Below are 17,846 nucleotides of genomic sequence, written 5' to 3' on the forward strand. Positions count from 1 at the left end.
TATTACTCTTCAGCCCACCATTCCAACACACCTCCGTTAAAACAGCATCCACGTGCCCTGTGTTTGAAGTAGTGGTGTTTGGAAACCTAATCAGAGACTCACTGTCTTTTATCCAACTTTCTCAAGGAATGGTGTCATGCTAATAAAATAGGGATACGGGCCTGGGTGTTGCAATTTTCATAGATGGATGACAAAATACGGACCTAACAAAGGAAATACCTAGTTAGACCTGAGAGGAGAGCTGAAAGCAAGCCCTCACCCTCATAATGGACTTCTGATAAACCTCAGTCAAGCTTGCCTTCCTCTAGTTTAGGAGAGAGCTGTGAGGGACAAGGAGAGGCAGACATGCTTCTGCCAAATGCTACTTGGAATTTTTGGTTATTTAAGATTGATGTTTATTCATCGTTACAAGCAGAAGTGTTTATGCCAATAAAAGGTTACTGACTGTCTTGACTGTCTGACTGACTGACAAGCAGAAGTGATGGATATCAGTTCCAGAAATAGGGCTTTCTGTTTGTTTCTTTCCCTGGTCATTTTATATTTTTAAAGAAATAATATATATACATTAAAAAACTCTACACTTAACATCATTTCAAGACATTTGGTAGAGCAGGACTAAATTAATATTGAAAATAACTTTTTCAATCTTTATTTCTTACTGTTTATAGATCCGTCAACTTCAGATCAGTCTGTATTTTGTAATTTTGTAACCCAGGTCCACGTACAATTTTTTGGGGCTCTGAATGAACTAGTTGGCTAAATGCAGAATATACTTTCAGTAAGGAACAGAGGATTATTTTGTGACCTGCCTGAATGCTTTATATAGATTTGTTATTTATTGACTTTTTTTTTTTATCCCGCCCTTCCTCCAAGAAACTCAATAGGGTTGTGTGCTATGGGCGCCGAAGCGGCTGTTCCAGCCCGAAGCAGCCAGTGGCGCGGGGGAGGGGCGGCGCTGGTGCCAGCACGCAAGTCAGCACATGCATGCAGGCGCAGAGCTCAGAAAATCGCCCCCCCCCCATGCTGCAGTGCTGGCTGCTTCAGGCTGGAATGGCTGCTTTGGTGGCCGAAGCGCACAACCCTAACTCAGAGTAGCATAGCTAGAGATGCATAAACAGTGACTTAATCTATAAATTACTGCACAAAAGTTTGACAACTCAGAAAATCTTGAATTGGGTTGGCACAAGGGATTCTGGCTGTGCCACAACAGTTATGCAGTACAGTAGCACTTAGGGTCTCTGAAGGAAGGGAGCAGGATCCTGTTTAGTCCCTTTCTGGAGTACCCTGACCACTTTGTCTCTGTTGAAGCTTTTGTTACATAGTAAAATGGGTCCCTAACCTTGTTGACCCATTCAGTAGTTTTGGAATGTTAAGAAAGGTCATGGGTGCCACCATAAAATGGTTGTTGGATCACAAAAAGGCTGCGGAGGCAAGACCAATCACAAAATGGCTACCATCAGGGGCAGTTATCAAAGGATGGAAGATCTCAAGCCAATCACCCTCAAATGGTGGGAGCAACTATTTCAAAGGGGTATTCCTTGCATCCTATGTGATGCCTCCTGGGGTCTTCAGAAGAACCTCTTGCTCTAGTGAGTTGGAGAAAAGCCAGGATTGGATCTTTGCTCTGGAGAAAAGACAGCTGTGCACAATGAAACTGATAGATAAGTACCATGCCATCCTCAAACATCATGCTGAGGATCACTGACAAAGGATAGATGCTTGGTAGGACTGGACCATATGCCTGGTGCTACCAGTGAAGTCTATAATTGTTGAACTCAAACAGTTATGAAGACAAAGCAAAGTAGTTGAAAGCAAAACATTGCCTGCCTGACAAATTAGTAACCCAGCATTAATTATTTTTGTGCCAGGATCAAGTTAGTAGCACTCGTTTTAGTGTTTTGACTGACGCTGTTCTAATTGCAAGTGTTTTTAAATGGAAGCTAGGTCTGCATGTATAGTAATTTGGGTCTGTTTACAACATGTGCCACATCAATAATACTTGCAAGGAAAATATCCCAGTAGAATTAAAAAAAACCCAACCCAAAAAAAACCTGTTGTGTTTTTTGCAGTGACTTGGCTGTGAAATTGTCACATCTTGTTATATGTCTATATTTTTTGCTTAGTGTAATAATATATCTTTCCTGTTTGTCAGGTTGTGGGTCATAAAGAAGGCCTTGATGTAATGGAAAGAGCTGATCCTTTATTCCTTCTAATTGGTCTTCCAACCATCCCAGTTATGCTTATACTGGGAAAGATGATTCGCTGGGAAGACTATGTACTCAGACTATGGCGCAAATATTCTAACAAACTACAGATACTGAACAGCATATTCCCAGGTAACGTCATAGGACTACAGACAGACTGTCCATGGTGGTAAAGAGAGTTTTTGGTATCTAAAATGTGGGCCATTTCCCTCTTGTGTTTCTCTGCTTAAGCACAAAGGTGTTGTCCACCAAAGAGTGAGCCGTGTATGTTAGAAAGTGCTCCACCGCTTGAACAAGGCTTGTTAGGAATATTGTTGTGTAACAACCAATAATAAAACAACCTTAATCTGAACAGTGTGTGAAAGTAGATGTAAATTGCCACAGATAGTTTCTTCACAATATTAGTTGCAGAAGGGAGGTTGTGTGAATTAAACTGAAAAACAAATTGGAGCCAAAAGGTTAAATTTCTAATGCAAGGGCAAGTTATTGTGCTCTAATTTAACTGAGAACTTAATTGTGATGGCATTTGTCTTTAGGGATTGGATGTCCTGTTCCTCGTATTCCAGCTGAGGCCAACCCTCTGGCAGATCATGTCTCTGCCACTCGCATTCTGTGTGGAGCTCTTGTCTTTCCCACCATTGCCACAATAGTTGGCAAGTTGATGTTTAGCAGCGTTAACTCTAATCTTCAAAGAACAATTTTGGTAAGACCACATAATGTTTCTTTTCAGCAGTGAAGCTTCGGAGACTTTTCTTTCCAGAGACATTTAAAAGTAATGATGTTCGTACAGCATTTCTGAGGTGCTTAGAAAGCATGGTCTAGCTGATCTCCCTATAACATCTTTGTAAAGTGTTCTCCCCATTTTAGGGATTTAGGGGCAAGGGGAAGGAGGTTGGCCTCAGGACGTTCCTGGCTCAATCAATCCAATGTTATAGTTTTCCAGCTGTTGTAGTTACAGAGAAAGTGGGAAATGCCATTTTCTTATAATGTTAGTTTTGGTGCCAGTTTAGGGACTCAACACTTGTCAGCTCTCAAAACCTGCCTGGGAATTATTCCCCCCCCCCCCCGGCAAGTCAAAGTTCAGAGCATGTTTGGTAAAAGTGCTAGTCATAAGCACAGTCTTAATTGGATGCTCCGTTGGTAGCCTCTTTAAAATATTTCAAGCCTGTGGTGTTCAAAATTGCCTTCTGTGCTTGTGACAAACATCATGCGCAATTAGTTTCTCACAAGCACATTTGGGAGGCCAGACTGAAAACAGGTTTGGTTTCTGAGAGCAAATGTGGTCATGTGAATTGACTCATAATGCAGATGTGACTCCTGTGTAAGTTATTGAGAACCCAGGGAAGTCAGGAGTGAGGAGGCCCTTTGTCCCAGAGATACCTCTACATCTGAGAAAGCCTTCAGCCCACATGGAGCTAGTGATGGTTATCAGCCACTCTGTCCAGTTCTTGATTACCGCTGCAGACCCATCTTGTTCTTCCCTCTGCCTGCAGACTTCATCCCTTCTCTTTCCTTCGGGGTCATGACACTCTTCTCCCCACTTCTAGTTCCTTCCTATATTACTACATGGTTTTAATTCACCAGCATCATTAAGTGCAGCCTTACTTTTCCATAGTTTCTGGTGTTTCTCAACTTGCATCTCAGACAGATTTCTAGTTAGTCTTCAGAGATTCAGGTGGAGTGAATAATGGTGATGTTTTGAATGAAATTGGCATTGTCACAACTCAAGAGGTAGGTGCAGGGCACGGAATGCTTTCTGACAGTTCCCTGCCATGCTGAGTTCAAAGCCAAACGCCAGTGTCATGGTCCCAGCTGTACCACTCTGTTGTCCCAGGTTCCTGCCAAGAATACTCATCCATTGTATGCATCCCACGTGTTGGTGTTTGCTGTGGACTATGGAAGGTCAGAGCATTTGTGGGGGGGGGGGGGGGTTGTCACGCAAGCCACACAATCCTCACAGACACAACCATGGTGGGGGGAGCATCCTGACAATGATGCTGTCACAGCAGCAGACACAGATGGATGGGAGGGAAAAGCTCTACAATAGGTCACCAGCCCCCCAACCAAAAGCACAGACTGCACGCCCAAAAACTCGTGAACCTTCTAGGATCATGGGGGGGAGGGGGGGCTCCTCAGTGGGAGATGTCCTCCTTCAGCAGTGAGCACAGATGCAAATGCCATCCTAATAGGTTGGCCCTGGCTGTGGTCCCTGGGACCAGTGGGCCATCTTGGGCTGATGACCCATCCAGGAACCGTTATGCAAACATCGTATTTGGCTTACGGGCTACCAATTCAGTGAGGCTTAGCACGTAGTATTCTGCACTGTTGAGCAGGGATGATCAATTTCAAAGGGCAGTCCCCTGCAGAGGCTTGCTTGGCCCATCTGGTTTCCAGCTGCCCCAGGGATCTTTGCATATGCAAATATAGGGCTTGGATGGCACATACCAGTAGGTACCAGGCAACCTTGTCCAACAACTGCAAATCCAAAGGACGCTACGGTTTCTATGTGCATCAGCCTTCTTAATGCTTTGCTGCAGGACAGCTACCATGAGGATAAACGTTGTTGCTACGTGTGCCCCGCCAGGCCCTAGCTACACAAAACCATTCCAGGGCCCAATGCCCACTAAACTAGGAGCATCCCCTCGTCAGGTGGATACAGGAGGCCAGTACTGTAGAGGGATCAGTCATCCACATGGTTGTATAGTCCCTTCCTCAACATACACACACACACACACACACACACAGTTCTTTCTACAAAACTGGCATATATCAGTGGTCCCACCTAATGAGGATTCCTAGCTCAGTACTCACTCATCCCCTCTTGTTCAGGGGATCATAAGCAATGTGAAAAATAGAATGACTGAGGTGGCTGGCCAATCTCCTGGGCCCAGGTACCCCAGCTCCACACAGCCCCATAATGGTAGCCTTGCCAATGTCTCTGGATGCCAGGGTGAGTATCTGTCCAATACAACTGGCGGTGAGTTGGGGGCACTCTGACATCCAAGTTCTTGTCTGTTGTCAACCTCTGGTTGCCCTGCATGCTTTGTGTTAGTGTCGCTGTGAATTGCCAGCAGAGGTGACAGGTAATGTCTCCCTTCCACAGGCTGGTGGCCGGGTCTTGTGATGGGAGCTGGCCTCTTTACAATGGAGTTCAGCAAAGGAAAAGTGTCACTCCTGTGCCCCTCCCTTCTACCCCCTGCCAGTCACGGATACTTGGCTCAGTTTCCTTGACTTATGATTCCTGTTGGTCCTGCCTGCTTGACTTATGATTCCTGTTGGTCCTGTCTATGATGCTGCCCCCATCTCGCAACAACGCCAGAATGGAACACTGCAGCGGAATCACCATGGACACAGCTGTAGCAGCAGCTGGCAACATAGTTGGGGCACTTAATTTCCCATTCAGCTGCCCTGTAACTATCCCCTTTGGGAGGCAACTAATGGCGCCACAGCCAGCCGCAGCCAGGGTTACTTTGCCTTATAACAGTATTTTTTTTTAAACATGAATTACCATCTAGCACAAAAATATTCTAAAATAAACACATTTTTCAGGCTTTTTAAAATTATGAGGACATAACTTCCAATGAATGTGTGAACCAAGTGTGGAATATTTTTATGTAAGAGTAATGTTCTAATATTGCATTGTGATGAGGATCAGTGTGCCTCATTGTTTACACAGAATTCCTTTAATTAGTCTAACTTCAAAGGAAATACCGTTTAACAGTTGTGAGTATGTGCATGCATGCAATGTAATTAAATTTTTTTAATGTTGAGCTTGTATTGTAGGTTTTAAATAATATTTTCACTTTTATTTTAGGGTGGAATTGCTTTCGTTGCTATAAAAGGAGCTTTCAAGGTTTATTTCAAACAGCAGCAATATTTGCGGCAGGCGCATCGGAAAATTTTGAACTATCCTGAGCAAGAAGGAGCATAAAAGTCTGTCTCTGTATGATTTATACAGTGTCATCTGCTGTATTTGACAGCACTGTACCAACTCTGTTGCTTGCCTGCAGAAGTGGAGATTGGACAATATGCTGCTGGTGTGTGTTTTGTTTTGTTGTGTCTGTTTTTTCCACATAGAATAATAAATAAAGGACATGGCCAGGTAAAAATCTTTTTAGTTATTGAGCCTTACGAATGTGATCTGTGTTTTCCTTGGTGCATTTTCTTTGTGGCAGAAGACATCCAAAACATTTTCTCACAGTCAAATCTTGCCTTCTTGAGGCAAAACAGTTGTAAAGTTTGTGAGTTATAGGCAGACAATATTGCATTATCTTTTGTATGCTTATTGCAGTAGATGCACGGTACTTTTGCTATGTGAGCCAATATTGTAGGACTTTAAAAAGTATACATTTGATGGTTTATTGCCAAGTGAAATGGTGGAATGTCAGTTAATAGGAGTCCTTTATTCGTAGATGTAGTTTAACAATGAACTGGAGGTCAGCAATTCAATTATTCAATTATAACAGCTGTGTCCGTTTTTTGGCTAGTTCATATAGCCCATCAAAACAGCTCAGACTGCTAAAAAGCAAGCCTAGTTTTGATAAACATTTGGGATTCCCTTCAAATTCATTTTTTTTGTTAAAGAACCTTTTTTTAGCTCTTTGGTTTTAAGTCAAGTGGTTCTATATATAACTGACTGTTTGCCACCTGTGAAATTGAAAAAAGGAATTTCAGTCTGTTTGTAAAAAGCTGCAATCCTAGCCAAATAGTGGAATAAGTCCCTCAAGGTAAATCTAAAAGCAAAGGTATTGGTAACCCAGTATTGGCAGTAGATAGCCATATCTAAAAGAAGGAATAAATGCTTGGAGATGAACACTGGGAATACAGATTTCCCAGGTACAGATGTCAAGGGCTGGACCAAGCAGTAATTTCTGTAGAAAAGGGGTTTTCCATCCATGGAATGGGACATTCTTGGGGCCCCCCTCCTGCTATAGCCCAAAAAGCTCTCTGAAGTGCTGCTTCCTGGGGTCAGCATAAGCAGAAAATTGGGGGGTCTCTAATGGGAGAGGGAGAAAACACCTCCCATTCTGTTGGTGGAAATGAATAACTGAATCCAGAGCATAGTTTGAGTGGTAAAATGTTTGTGATCCAATTGGCACTCAATAAGACTCTTTTGAAAGTGTCCCATTGATTTTAACTGAGCTTTGGGTGAGTCAGCCTAGGGTAAGGACTTGGGGTGGGGGACAGGTAGCTTCTCCAGTCCCTTGCAAACAATGAATTACTCAAATACATGTCAGAGTTGAGGTGCGTAAATGATATACTGAAATTGCACTTTTTTTCTTGACCACATTAATGTTAAATGTCAGAGTTTATTAAGGTGGTTCAGACTGTAGCTACAATACGCAGCCACCGTCCTGTATTTGCAGGTGGTATTTGTTTTGGCAGGATTAAAGAACCATTAAGTGTCTTTCAAGCTCTCAAAATTATGTTCAAACAGTGTATCTAATGCATGGAGAAAAGTAATAAGTTTTCCTTCCTTGTAAGTACTAGTAAATAAGAGTTTTTCACCATAAATGAAGCAAATGAGGAATGAGGCTTCATGTTTGATTGCAATAATGTATGCTAAAGAACTATAATGGTGATTTTTGCATAGTAAACATTACTTTAAATATCAAAATGTAATTATTAGAGTGTATAAAAATGTATATATTGACCAACTAGTATTCCAGCACTGGTTTATGTGAAAAATATAAAGCACAAGGAGACAATTTAGTTTCTTGTTTTAATTATGGAGCAAAATTGCTGTTAAGGTTAAGTTGCGATTGGACTTTTGATATATATATTTATATACAGCAGTATCTTACAAGAGGCTGGCTTTCTGTAAGACAGGTTTTCAGTGCTATGAATTATTTTTTGCAGAAATTCTCATGGCAAGGAGGCGCCTTCTCAGCAGTCTTCACTGTATATATACCAGCCCTTTGTATCTGCTGGTTTTTAAATTCTACCTTATAGAATCTAACAGTGAAAATTAGTGGGTTTGGCATTTGTTCAAATGTAAAATGTTGTCTTTGAAAATTGCTAAAAAATATTGTATATCTTATTATTACAAATGTACTGTGAAGAGTATTGCATTTTAATTTCAGTAGCAAAAACATATTACCTTGGTTACTGTGCTGTTAAAATGTTTTAGTAGTGAAATTTATGATCACATATTAGAATAGATTGAATAAAAAATTTTTTACATTCCTTAAGTGTGTTATGTCCTTTCATCAATTGTCCAACACTGACATATATGTTAGCATTTAATTTTATCCATTAAGACAATATAGTATTTAAAAACAGAATTATTATGCAAAAAACAATATTTTATGGCTAAGATTATACTTCCTATGACATCAATCTTCAGCTCTTATCAAATGTCTTTGCAACTTATTAGCTCAGGTTTGTGAGAGCTCTGTTACTTTGCTTTAGGCTAACTTGTTCATAATTAAGCTGTACTGATTTTATACATTGCATGCATGGAAGCTAGGCAGGGCAGATACCGGCTAGAGTTTGGATAGGAGACCTCCAAGGCTTTTGGATAAATTTCCTCCAAGAAACACTAGGGGGGTCATGATGCAGAGGCAGACAATCGCAAACCACCTCCAAATGTCTCTTGCCTGACAGCTTGACAATCCTTGAATCTCCTGGCCACTCATCACATACCATAGAATAAATACATAATAATGTTGCATTTATCTCAAACGTTGCTGCCCTGGCCCAGGCAGACACTGCCTTCTGCTTGCTGAAATTCCAGAGGAAGAAATCCCTGTTGGAAACCTACCACCACTGCAGTTGTCCCTGCCAGCGTGGTGTAGTGGTTAAGAGCAGCCATCTCTAGAGGGCCAGGTTTATTTCTCCAGTCCTCCACATGCAGCCAGCTGGGTGACCTTGGACTAGTCATAGTTCTCAGCGCTTTCAGCCCCACCTACTTCACAGGGAGGGTGTCTTGTGGGGAGAGGAAGGGAAGGTGATTATAAGCCGCTTTGAGACCCCTTCAGGTAGTGAAAAACGGTACAAAAAAACAGCTTCTTTTTCTTCTGCTTAAGCTGTGCTGATGCAGGCAGGCACCCTGTGGCTGTTCAGGCCACTGAACTATCGCTGTGTTTGGTGCCAGCATGGATCTGGCCTGCTTCCTCACTCTTTGACTCAGGGCTCTCTGCTGCAGAGGAATGGCTGATTGCATCAGTATGGCTGGCTCTCTTGCAATTCTGTCGCCACTTGGAAGATGGGGCTGCAGCATCAGAAGCAGGGAGGGGACAGAAACAGACTGAAGACTAAAAGGAGGAGCCTTTAAAAAGGCCAACAAAGAAACAAGGTTAAGGAGGAGCATATGAAGAAAGAAAACAGCCTTTGAGCCCTGGAGAACAGATCCGTCATAGTTAGATCCCTAGGATATGCTCAAAGAGGAGGCAGAAAGATCAGCCTAAGATAAGCAGATTCTGTCTCGCCACCCCTCCCCAACTGAAGACTGAAATATCAGCCTACTTCCTGCCTCCTGGGACTATGGGAAAGGAACTGAACATTCCAGAACATTCTCTTTCCTCAGGAAATGGCCACATCATTCTTCTCCAGGGATTTTTCCCTCCAGTAATGGAGCACCGCTTCCCTCAGTATCCAAGGAAATAGTGATAATGGATATCAGGCAAACTAGTCTGTTATTTAGATAATTTAAGTAGCCAGAATGGACAGGGATCAAAAATGCAAGTGGTGCCTTTCACAACACCCAAGATCCTGTTGACATCCATCAGGGAAACACATTCAGATATTCATAAATGGTGGGCCGCTGCTGCCTGAACTATGCCACTGCCTGCACTAGACCTTGCCCTGTAGGGCTGTTGCAACCCATTCAATTACATAAACTGTACTGTGCATACAAAGGCATGAGGGCACACAGTTGCCCCCTTCCTTGAACTTCTCGCAGTTGATAAAAATGCCCTTCCAGCATTCCTAGAGTCCTGGAGAATATAAAAAAGATTTACACAAAAATTTGGCTCTCAAGGATCAGATCTGATTTGTGACTTTTCAGAAACCGCAACTCCCTCCCTCCCTTAGAAGGCAATTCATGGTTATGCAATACGGACCCTCAGAATTCGAGTTATCACCATTCCTTCCTCCATCATAGATACCTATCAACTCCACCTACTACCTGCCTCTCCTTCCGCCCTTCCCCCTCCCCACTCTTTTTTTTTTTTAATTTTATTTATCATACTTCTTTATCATACTTTTTGATCATGATGCCATTATAGAATGGATTTGTGCCTGCTTTTAGGGAATGCTCCTATGTAGTTATGTTTTCTGTTTGATTTTTCTCCAGTATTAATACGAGAAGGCTCCTTCAAGATGCAACCTATGTCTATTAATCCTAGAAGGAATACCTCTGGTTTAAATTGGAATTTTTCCTTTAAAATAGTCTGTATTCCGTCATGTATCTGAACCCAAAATCTTTTAGCCTTGACAGAAGATCATCAAAGATGGAGAAAGGTGCCTGGAATTTCTTTACCCTTCCAGCAAGTATTTGCCATTCCCTTATGTATTTGACTTAAGTCACAGGTGTTAAATACCATCTGTACATCATCTTATAAAAGTTTCCTTTCAGAGCCTACTAAGTGTAAATTTAATCCCTCTTTCCCATATATTTCCATGTTTCTCTAAATGTATATTATAATCAAAGTTCTGGTGCCATTTGACCATGTAGTCAAATGTTTGTTTTCCGTGTCATAATAAGTCTTGGTTTCAAGCATGGGTACTCGCAACCTTCAAGTGTCTGGATGTTAAATTATTGTGCCTGTCATTTTAAATTGTGTTTTGGTGCGAGTGCATTATTGCACATGTGCTGACCAAAAAAAGGGAGGGGTATGACAGGAGGCAGGACCACCCGCTCGCTTGATGAAAATGTTAAACGCAAGCTATGATTGGAGTCCTGACCAGTGGTGGAAGAAAACCACTGATGCATAATGAGAGCCGCAAATTTGGAGTCTACATTTAGAATCCAATGAGGTAAAGACACCCTGGCAAATCATAACTACGGAAATTGTCCAGGAGCCCCACAATTGTACCTTGTCAAATGTATCTAAACCAGTAAATTCTATTATTTGATTCCGCCTACCGACTCGGACTTCAAAATCCCAAGAGATCCAGGTGGTATGTTTTCTAATGTACAAAATCCGTTGATTTTTACGCAATTCTACCCGTTTACTAGGTATTCAAGTAACCATTACTGATCTAATGTAAGACTGGCCCCTGGAACCTTTTGAATCCTGATTATTAGTTTGTGCAAACTTTATTTCCACCAATAAATGCATCAAAAGACAAATGGAAAATACAGAAGGTTGCCTGACATGCCCAGTTTTCAGTTTTTCAGTCACTGATTTTGTATTCCAGGGTTTGGCAGAAACACACATGTACACTATAGATACTAAAATTGACCTTTTAAGCTTGTTAAAAGTGTAATGTTTGAGCACTCTGGTTTCAGTGGCCTATAGCCTGTCCTTTAAAATACAGGGTATAAAATGTCCCTTTAAAGGAGTTATTTCTGACCTTTTAAGAGCTACAATCTGGACCTGAGTTGGGCACGACTAACAGAGCAGATAGGAGTTCATGAGAGTTCCCCAACTCCTCTAAAAATCTATTGTCAAAGGGAAGGATGATCACTGGAACATCTCTCAGAGGCATCGTTGGATCTTACCAGCTGCTAGATTTGAGCCTATACTTGTTTCAATTAAGCTGAGACGCTTGCTCCTGGGGAGGAAAGCTATGGCAAATCTAGATAGCATCCAAAAAGCAGAGACATCACCCTGCCAACAAAAGTGCAGTTGCAATGTATGGCTGTGAAAGCTGGACCATAAGGAAGGCCGAGCGTCAAAGAATTGAGGCTTTTGAACTCTGGTGCTGGAGAAGACTCTTGCGAGTCCCTTGGACTGCAAGGTGAACAAACCAGTCAGTCCTAGAGGAGATCAGCCCTGACTGCTCTTTAGAAGGCCAGATCCTGAAGATGAAACTCAAATACTTTGGCCACCTCATGAGAAGGAAGGACTCCCTGGAGAAGAGCCTAATGCTGGGGGCGATTGAGGCCAAAAGAAGAAGGGGATGACAGAGAATGAGGTGGCTGGATGGAGTCACTGAAGCAGTCGGTGCGAACTTAAATGGATTCTGGGGAATGGTAGAGGACAGGAAGGCCTGGAGGATCATTGTCCATGAGGTTGCAATGGGTTGGACATGACTTTGAACCTAACAACAACAACAACAACAACAACAATAACAACAACAACAACAACAGAAATAACTGAGATCAGTTATGGACATTCATCCTTGCCATATAGACAAAGTACTGTCTAAGACTGCTAAGGTAGCTTCATTGCAGAGCACTAATCATTCAGGCAGCACTAGGCTTGCCCGCTCTGGGCTGAGAAATAGCAGGAGGCTTTGGGGATGGAGCTGGGAGTGGGTAGAATTTGGAGCAGAGAGAGACCTCAGTAGAGTAGATTCTATGGAGCCCACCCCCCAATGCAGTCATTCTCTCCACGGGAACAGATCCCTGTCGCCTGGAGATGACCTGTAAGTCCAGAGGATCACCAGGTCCCACCTGGAGGCTGGCATCTTAGGCAGGACAGTGACATGAAACCATGTCATGGGTCATCTCCTCCTTGTGCATCAAAGCTTTCTCTGAAGTTCAGCTAACAGGAGACCCAAGACAGTGACTGGAAGACAGCGATTTCTCTGTACTGGTTGCGCAACTTCTGGGATTTCTCAAAGCCCGATGAAAATTTCAGGGGTTTCTCAGCAGTAAAAAAAAAAGTTGAGAAAGGCTGCAATAAACAGTTGTGTAATGGCAGCCAACATGCTTTGTCTTCACGCATGTGTATGGGGACTGAGTGCACATCAATCTGATTTCCCCTCCCCCTCCTGCTTGCATCATTCGAGTGCCACAGGAATCTAAGAATGGAAGGGGGTGGATTGTGAGAAGTCTTGGCTCATGCAGGAAGGGAAAAGCAACTAAAAGACAAAAGAAGAAGAAGAAGAAGAAGAAGAAGAAGAAGAAGAAGAAGAAGAAGAAGAAGAAGAAGAAGAAGAAGAAGAAGAAGAAGAAGAAGAAGAAGAAGAAGAAGAAGAAGAAGAAGAGTTGGTTCTTATATGCTGCTTTTCTCTACCCGAAGGAGTTCTTGCTGGAATTATTTCCTAATTGGTCTGGCCCCCTTAAATTCCTGCCCTGCTGCCAGTCACCTGTATGGATAGGGTTGACAGACCTCTGCTGGCAAACCCCATGAGCTTTTGGGGGTGGGACATGGCCAGCGTCTCATTGTATAGCATCTCAACAACTCTTCCTGATGAAGATCCATCAGTGACATCACTGTGTTGTGGTGACAGTCTAGGTAAACCATAGCTATTTGGGGGATCCCTACAGCATCACCTAACGTGATAACATTACTCCCAGTCATCACCCAGAAGTGAAATCATTTACCTTACTGGATTGGACTGGCTGTGAGGTAATAGTCATCTCAGGGCTGGCCAATAGAGTTTACACTGCAGCTCAAGGGCGTATTCCAGAAAGAGCAAGCATTGGATCTTATAGAATACTTTCACCTCATGGCAAGCTGCATGATCCTTGACAGCAAACAACAGAATTTCGTATTTACTTGAAATCTTGGCCTTGCTTAGTGCCTGCGTACAGTTGATGGTGATCCCTGGGATACTAATTAATGGCTTAGATCAGAGGTCACCAATCATTTTGAGCCTGGATACACCTTTGGACTGTCGAGGCAAGGTGACGGGTGCCACTGATAAATGGGTGGCATAGGAAGCAGAGCCAAGCACCCAAACGCACATAGGACGAAGGTGGACAGGGAATATACACAGAGAATGCAGTGAGAAGGAGAATCAAATGCATGTTGCATTTCCAATGGCAGACCAAATGTAGTGCTGGTTTACAGAAAAATTGTGCAGTTGTCCATGTAACTAATTGGTTTAGCCCAGGGACAGTGTTAGCAAATGGAGGTTAGCTAGCAAAGACAGTCTGTTTGTTGGGGTCTCGGAAAAGATTTTCTGAGCTCTTATCACCTACTTGAAAACTATGAATGTGGAAAGTTCATTACTGAAAGGGCGAATTCAATTGAATGTAAATTATATTGTTGCTGTAATTATACTATTGTTGCAAGGCTGTGGCGCTCATGTTGTAGGTAGCACCCTGGTTATTGTGTTATCCAGTTTGTTAGAACTGACTTCCTCTTGACTGAGGAGTGAATGAGAAGAATCCAACAGCCTAGTGGACTTGAGGAGACATTGGCCTTAAGTGATGACGGAGCTTTTTCAGGCAAGAAATGTTATCTGATTGGACTCAAGGAGACTGCTGCCAGCTTCTGTTTGCTGTTATTCCTGAGTTTAGCTAGATTCAGATTCAGAGTACCTTTATTAACATAAAATTGCAAAGCATAAAATGAAAATTTGAAACAGTTTTAGATGTAAAATCTATCGTAAAAGATTTTCATTTAAAATTGCCAGTAAAAACTTTGCTACTTTTATAATAGTTTCTGTGTCCCTCACATTTAGCATCATTTTAATCCAGTGTTTCTCATTAACACAGCTGAATTTCAATTTCTTCAGATAATTAGCTAACGGGCGACGAAATACTTCAAACTTAGGACACACCAGAAGTATATGGTACAACGTGTCAGGGACACTACATCCAGTTTAGCTAGATAAGCCTTTGTTTTGAATTCAAGAAGTTCTGTTTTTAATTATTTTGTATTGCAAATTCTGTTCCTGATTTAGCCACATAACACCCACACAGACCAAGATTATATATATTATAATGCACTTGTTTATTGTTTTGTTCTATGATATTTTGGCTGGTTCAAATCAATCGGGATTACTCTACCATGTTGTCCAATCCCTTGAGACCTTGTTGTAGGCATGTGTCTCATTTGCACAGGTCCCCAGCTCTTGCTATGCTTGTTTCCAGTCGTGAATACCAGCTGTTTCTACTCCCAACAAGGTCAAGGGTTTACTTCATACTGCAACATTTTCAGCACAGTGCACTGAAACTGGGGGTTTTCCCCTCCACATCATTATACCCAGTGGAAGGATGCAGCTGCAAATGGCTATTGCAGCTGTTTCACAGGTCCTGCAAAGCATTTAAGGATGCCCCTAGATTCCCTGGCTTTACAGTTCATCTCCAGGCAACATAGATCAGTTCCTCTGGAAAAAAGGCTGCTTTGGAGGTTGAACTCCATAGCCTCATACTCCACTGAGGACCCTTCCCAGCCCAAACCCCACCCACTCCTGGCTCCACCCCCAAAGTCTCCCGTATTTCCCAACCCCTGGCAACCCTAAACGTTTGTAGAGTAACTGCTGAAACTAGCAAAATCTGAAACACTCCTTGCCACCTATTCAGAACGCAAAGGAGAGTTTCAGAATAATTCTGTATCGAATGACACAGACAGAATCATGGCCTAAGGCGAGTTTTACATAGGGTACACCAAACCAAAGGTCCCAGGGATCCCCCTAAGCAGCTTGCAAACGGAATCCAAATGACATGCTGTGAGCTAAGCCACATGTATACGCTTAAGCCTGACCACATAAATCACCACAATTCAGTAGAACAAAGTTCAGTAGAACAAAGTTCGAGCCATGCAAGGTTTAAGTGTGTACAATGCACACTTCTTCAGACACAATGAAATGGGAATTACCAGCTCACACATATAGGCAGAGGGTAGGCAATAAATAGTACGCAGCATGCTAAAGGTGTTTAATAGATTCAAGGGCTTTATAGGAATAAGAAGCTAAGTTTACTCTGGTGGAACATTGTGAACCCAAATCAACGATAACTTTATAAACTTATCTTAACAACATGTCTTGCCATGTTAGCTTTCAACATTTTGTATAGTGCCACGGGGAGGGGCTTTCAAACAAGTAATTTCCTCACAAAGAATTTGAGGCTGGTGTGGTTGTATGTAGGGATGTGCCTTCAGTTATTTCCAGTCTGAATTGTTGTTGTTAGGTGCGAAATCATGTCCGACCCATCGTGACCTCATGGACAATGATCCTCCAGGCCTTCCTCTACCATTCCACAGAGTCCATTTAAGCAGTCTGAATACATCTCTGAAACATACCTTATTGGCATAATATTCATGGTTTCCAGAATAGCAGAAATATTAAAGAACATTCGGGGCTGGCACTGAAGTCTCCCATGCCTGTTTTTCTTCCATTTTATAGGTTGCCTGAGAAATGGGGAGGGGGGTGAGAGGCAGATAATGGAATGACATTAAAAGAGTTGGGGTTTTTGTACCTCACTTTTTACTACCCAAAGAAGTCTCTGAGAGGCTTGCAATCTCTTTTCCCCCTCCACATCAGACATACTGTGAGGTACGTGAGGCTGAGAGAACCTTGAGAGAGCTGTGACTGGCCGAAGGTCACCCAGCTGCCTGCATGTGGAAGAGTGGAGAATCAAACCTGGCTCTCCAGATTAGAAGCTGAGAAGGAGCACTTGAACTTTCTGCCCAGTCATGATGATTCTCTCTCAGTCCTTCATGGCTCTCTGAGCACAGGCAGACAGAATAAAAAGCAGGCCTGCAGCTTGACTCCATTTCATCTCTAGGTTTCGGGGGTTTTTTTTAGTGCCGCTGCTTTCTGTTGCTACTGTTATCTCCGCCTTGGATTTCTGCTGCCTGCTTGGCAAGAGGAGGGGGAAATTTTAAAACTCAGGAGAAGAAAGAAACAGCAGGGAGGCTGCCTAATTTTATTGACACTGTTCAAAATCCAGCTTCCAAATTATGTTCTAAACATCTTTTTAAATCCTTCAATCGAACCCTAGTTGTTGTGCAGCCCAGAGGGATGCCGGTAGCTCAGCATCTCTGAGAATAATTTCATGCCAAAAATAAATAAATACAATGGCAAAAGTGTTGTTCTTGCCACTCTCCTAAAGCTCCCCCCCCAGTTAATTGGAATAAAAGGCGCTAGGAAAGTAGATGAGTATCTCAGCTAAAACAAGTGGCTCCTTCAAAATCACCTCAAATGAAGCTCCTGTATTTAGCATGGCTGCCATATTTCTCTTTAAAGAGGGCCAGTAGACAGGAGGGCCAGTGAGGAAGGGCAGCCGCAGCTCCTGGGGCTCCTCCTTAGAGCCAGTGATGGCAAATGTGGCAGAGACAGGAGAACTTGGGTGACCCAAACCCCTCCCTCTTTCTTTCTGAGGCCTTCCTAAGGGAAGTGAGTGACTTTAGTGTATACGGATCTGTCACTTGTCTTGCCAGGTCTGCCAGTTGCACTGGTCCTGGCTTGTCAGGTTCATCTGACGTGGACTCTGGTTTGACTTGGACCGTATTGAGCTTGCTGCACTGGCCCATGTTCTGATGGGGTTCTCTGGTTTGACTTGGGTTCTGTTGGGCTTGTTAGCTGTTTGGTTCAGTAGTTGCTGTTGTGTGTATGGATGTTGGCTTCTTTGCCCTGAGGAAAGCATCACATCTCGGCCCATAGGAACTAATGGAGACAAACAGAATGGCTGAGGACCGCTTGTTCAGCCCCCACTTCCTTGATCCATTGCACCTGAAACTTGGAGAAATTTTGGTAGGCAGGAAGGAAGTACAGTTTTGATGCCATTTGCTTGGAAAATAGTCACTCCAGTCCCCTTGAAATGGCCCCCCATGGACCTCCTCCAGTTCAGAATTC

General features: G+C 42.8%; 1 protein-coding gene across 3 annotated transcripts in view; it reads left to right on the forward strand.

Moving 5' to 3' along the window:
* Positions 1-8,390, forward strand: part of MARCHF5 (membrane associated ring-CH-type finger 5) — a 30,609-nt gene extending 22,219 nt beyond the window's left edge. For all 3 annotated transcript variants that reach the window (XM_077350252.1, XM_077350253.1, XM_077350254.1), the window contains exons 4-6: positions 2,153-2,336; positions 2,741-2,907; positions 6,019-8,390. In XM_077350252.1, the coding sequence (XP_077206367.1) occupies positions 2,153-2,336; positions 2,741-2,907; positions 6,019-6,135 (468 nt within the window). In that variant the 3' untranslated portion in view covers positions 6,136-8,390. The remainder of the gene's footprint in view (positions 1-2,152; positions 2,337-2,740; positions 2,908-6,018) is intronic.
* Positions 8,391-17,846: the final 9,456 nt, after the last annotated feature.

This window comes from Paroedura picta, chromosome 8 (genome assembly GCF_049243985.1).
Source record: "Paroedura picta isolate Pp20150507F chromosome 8, Ppicta_v3.0, whole genome shotgun sequence".
Lineage (NCBI taxonomy): Eukaryota > Metazoa > Chordata > Lepidosauria > Squamata > Gekkonidae > Paroedura > Paroedura picta.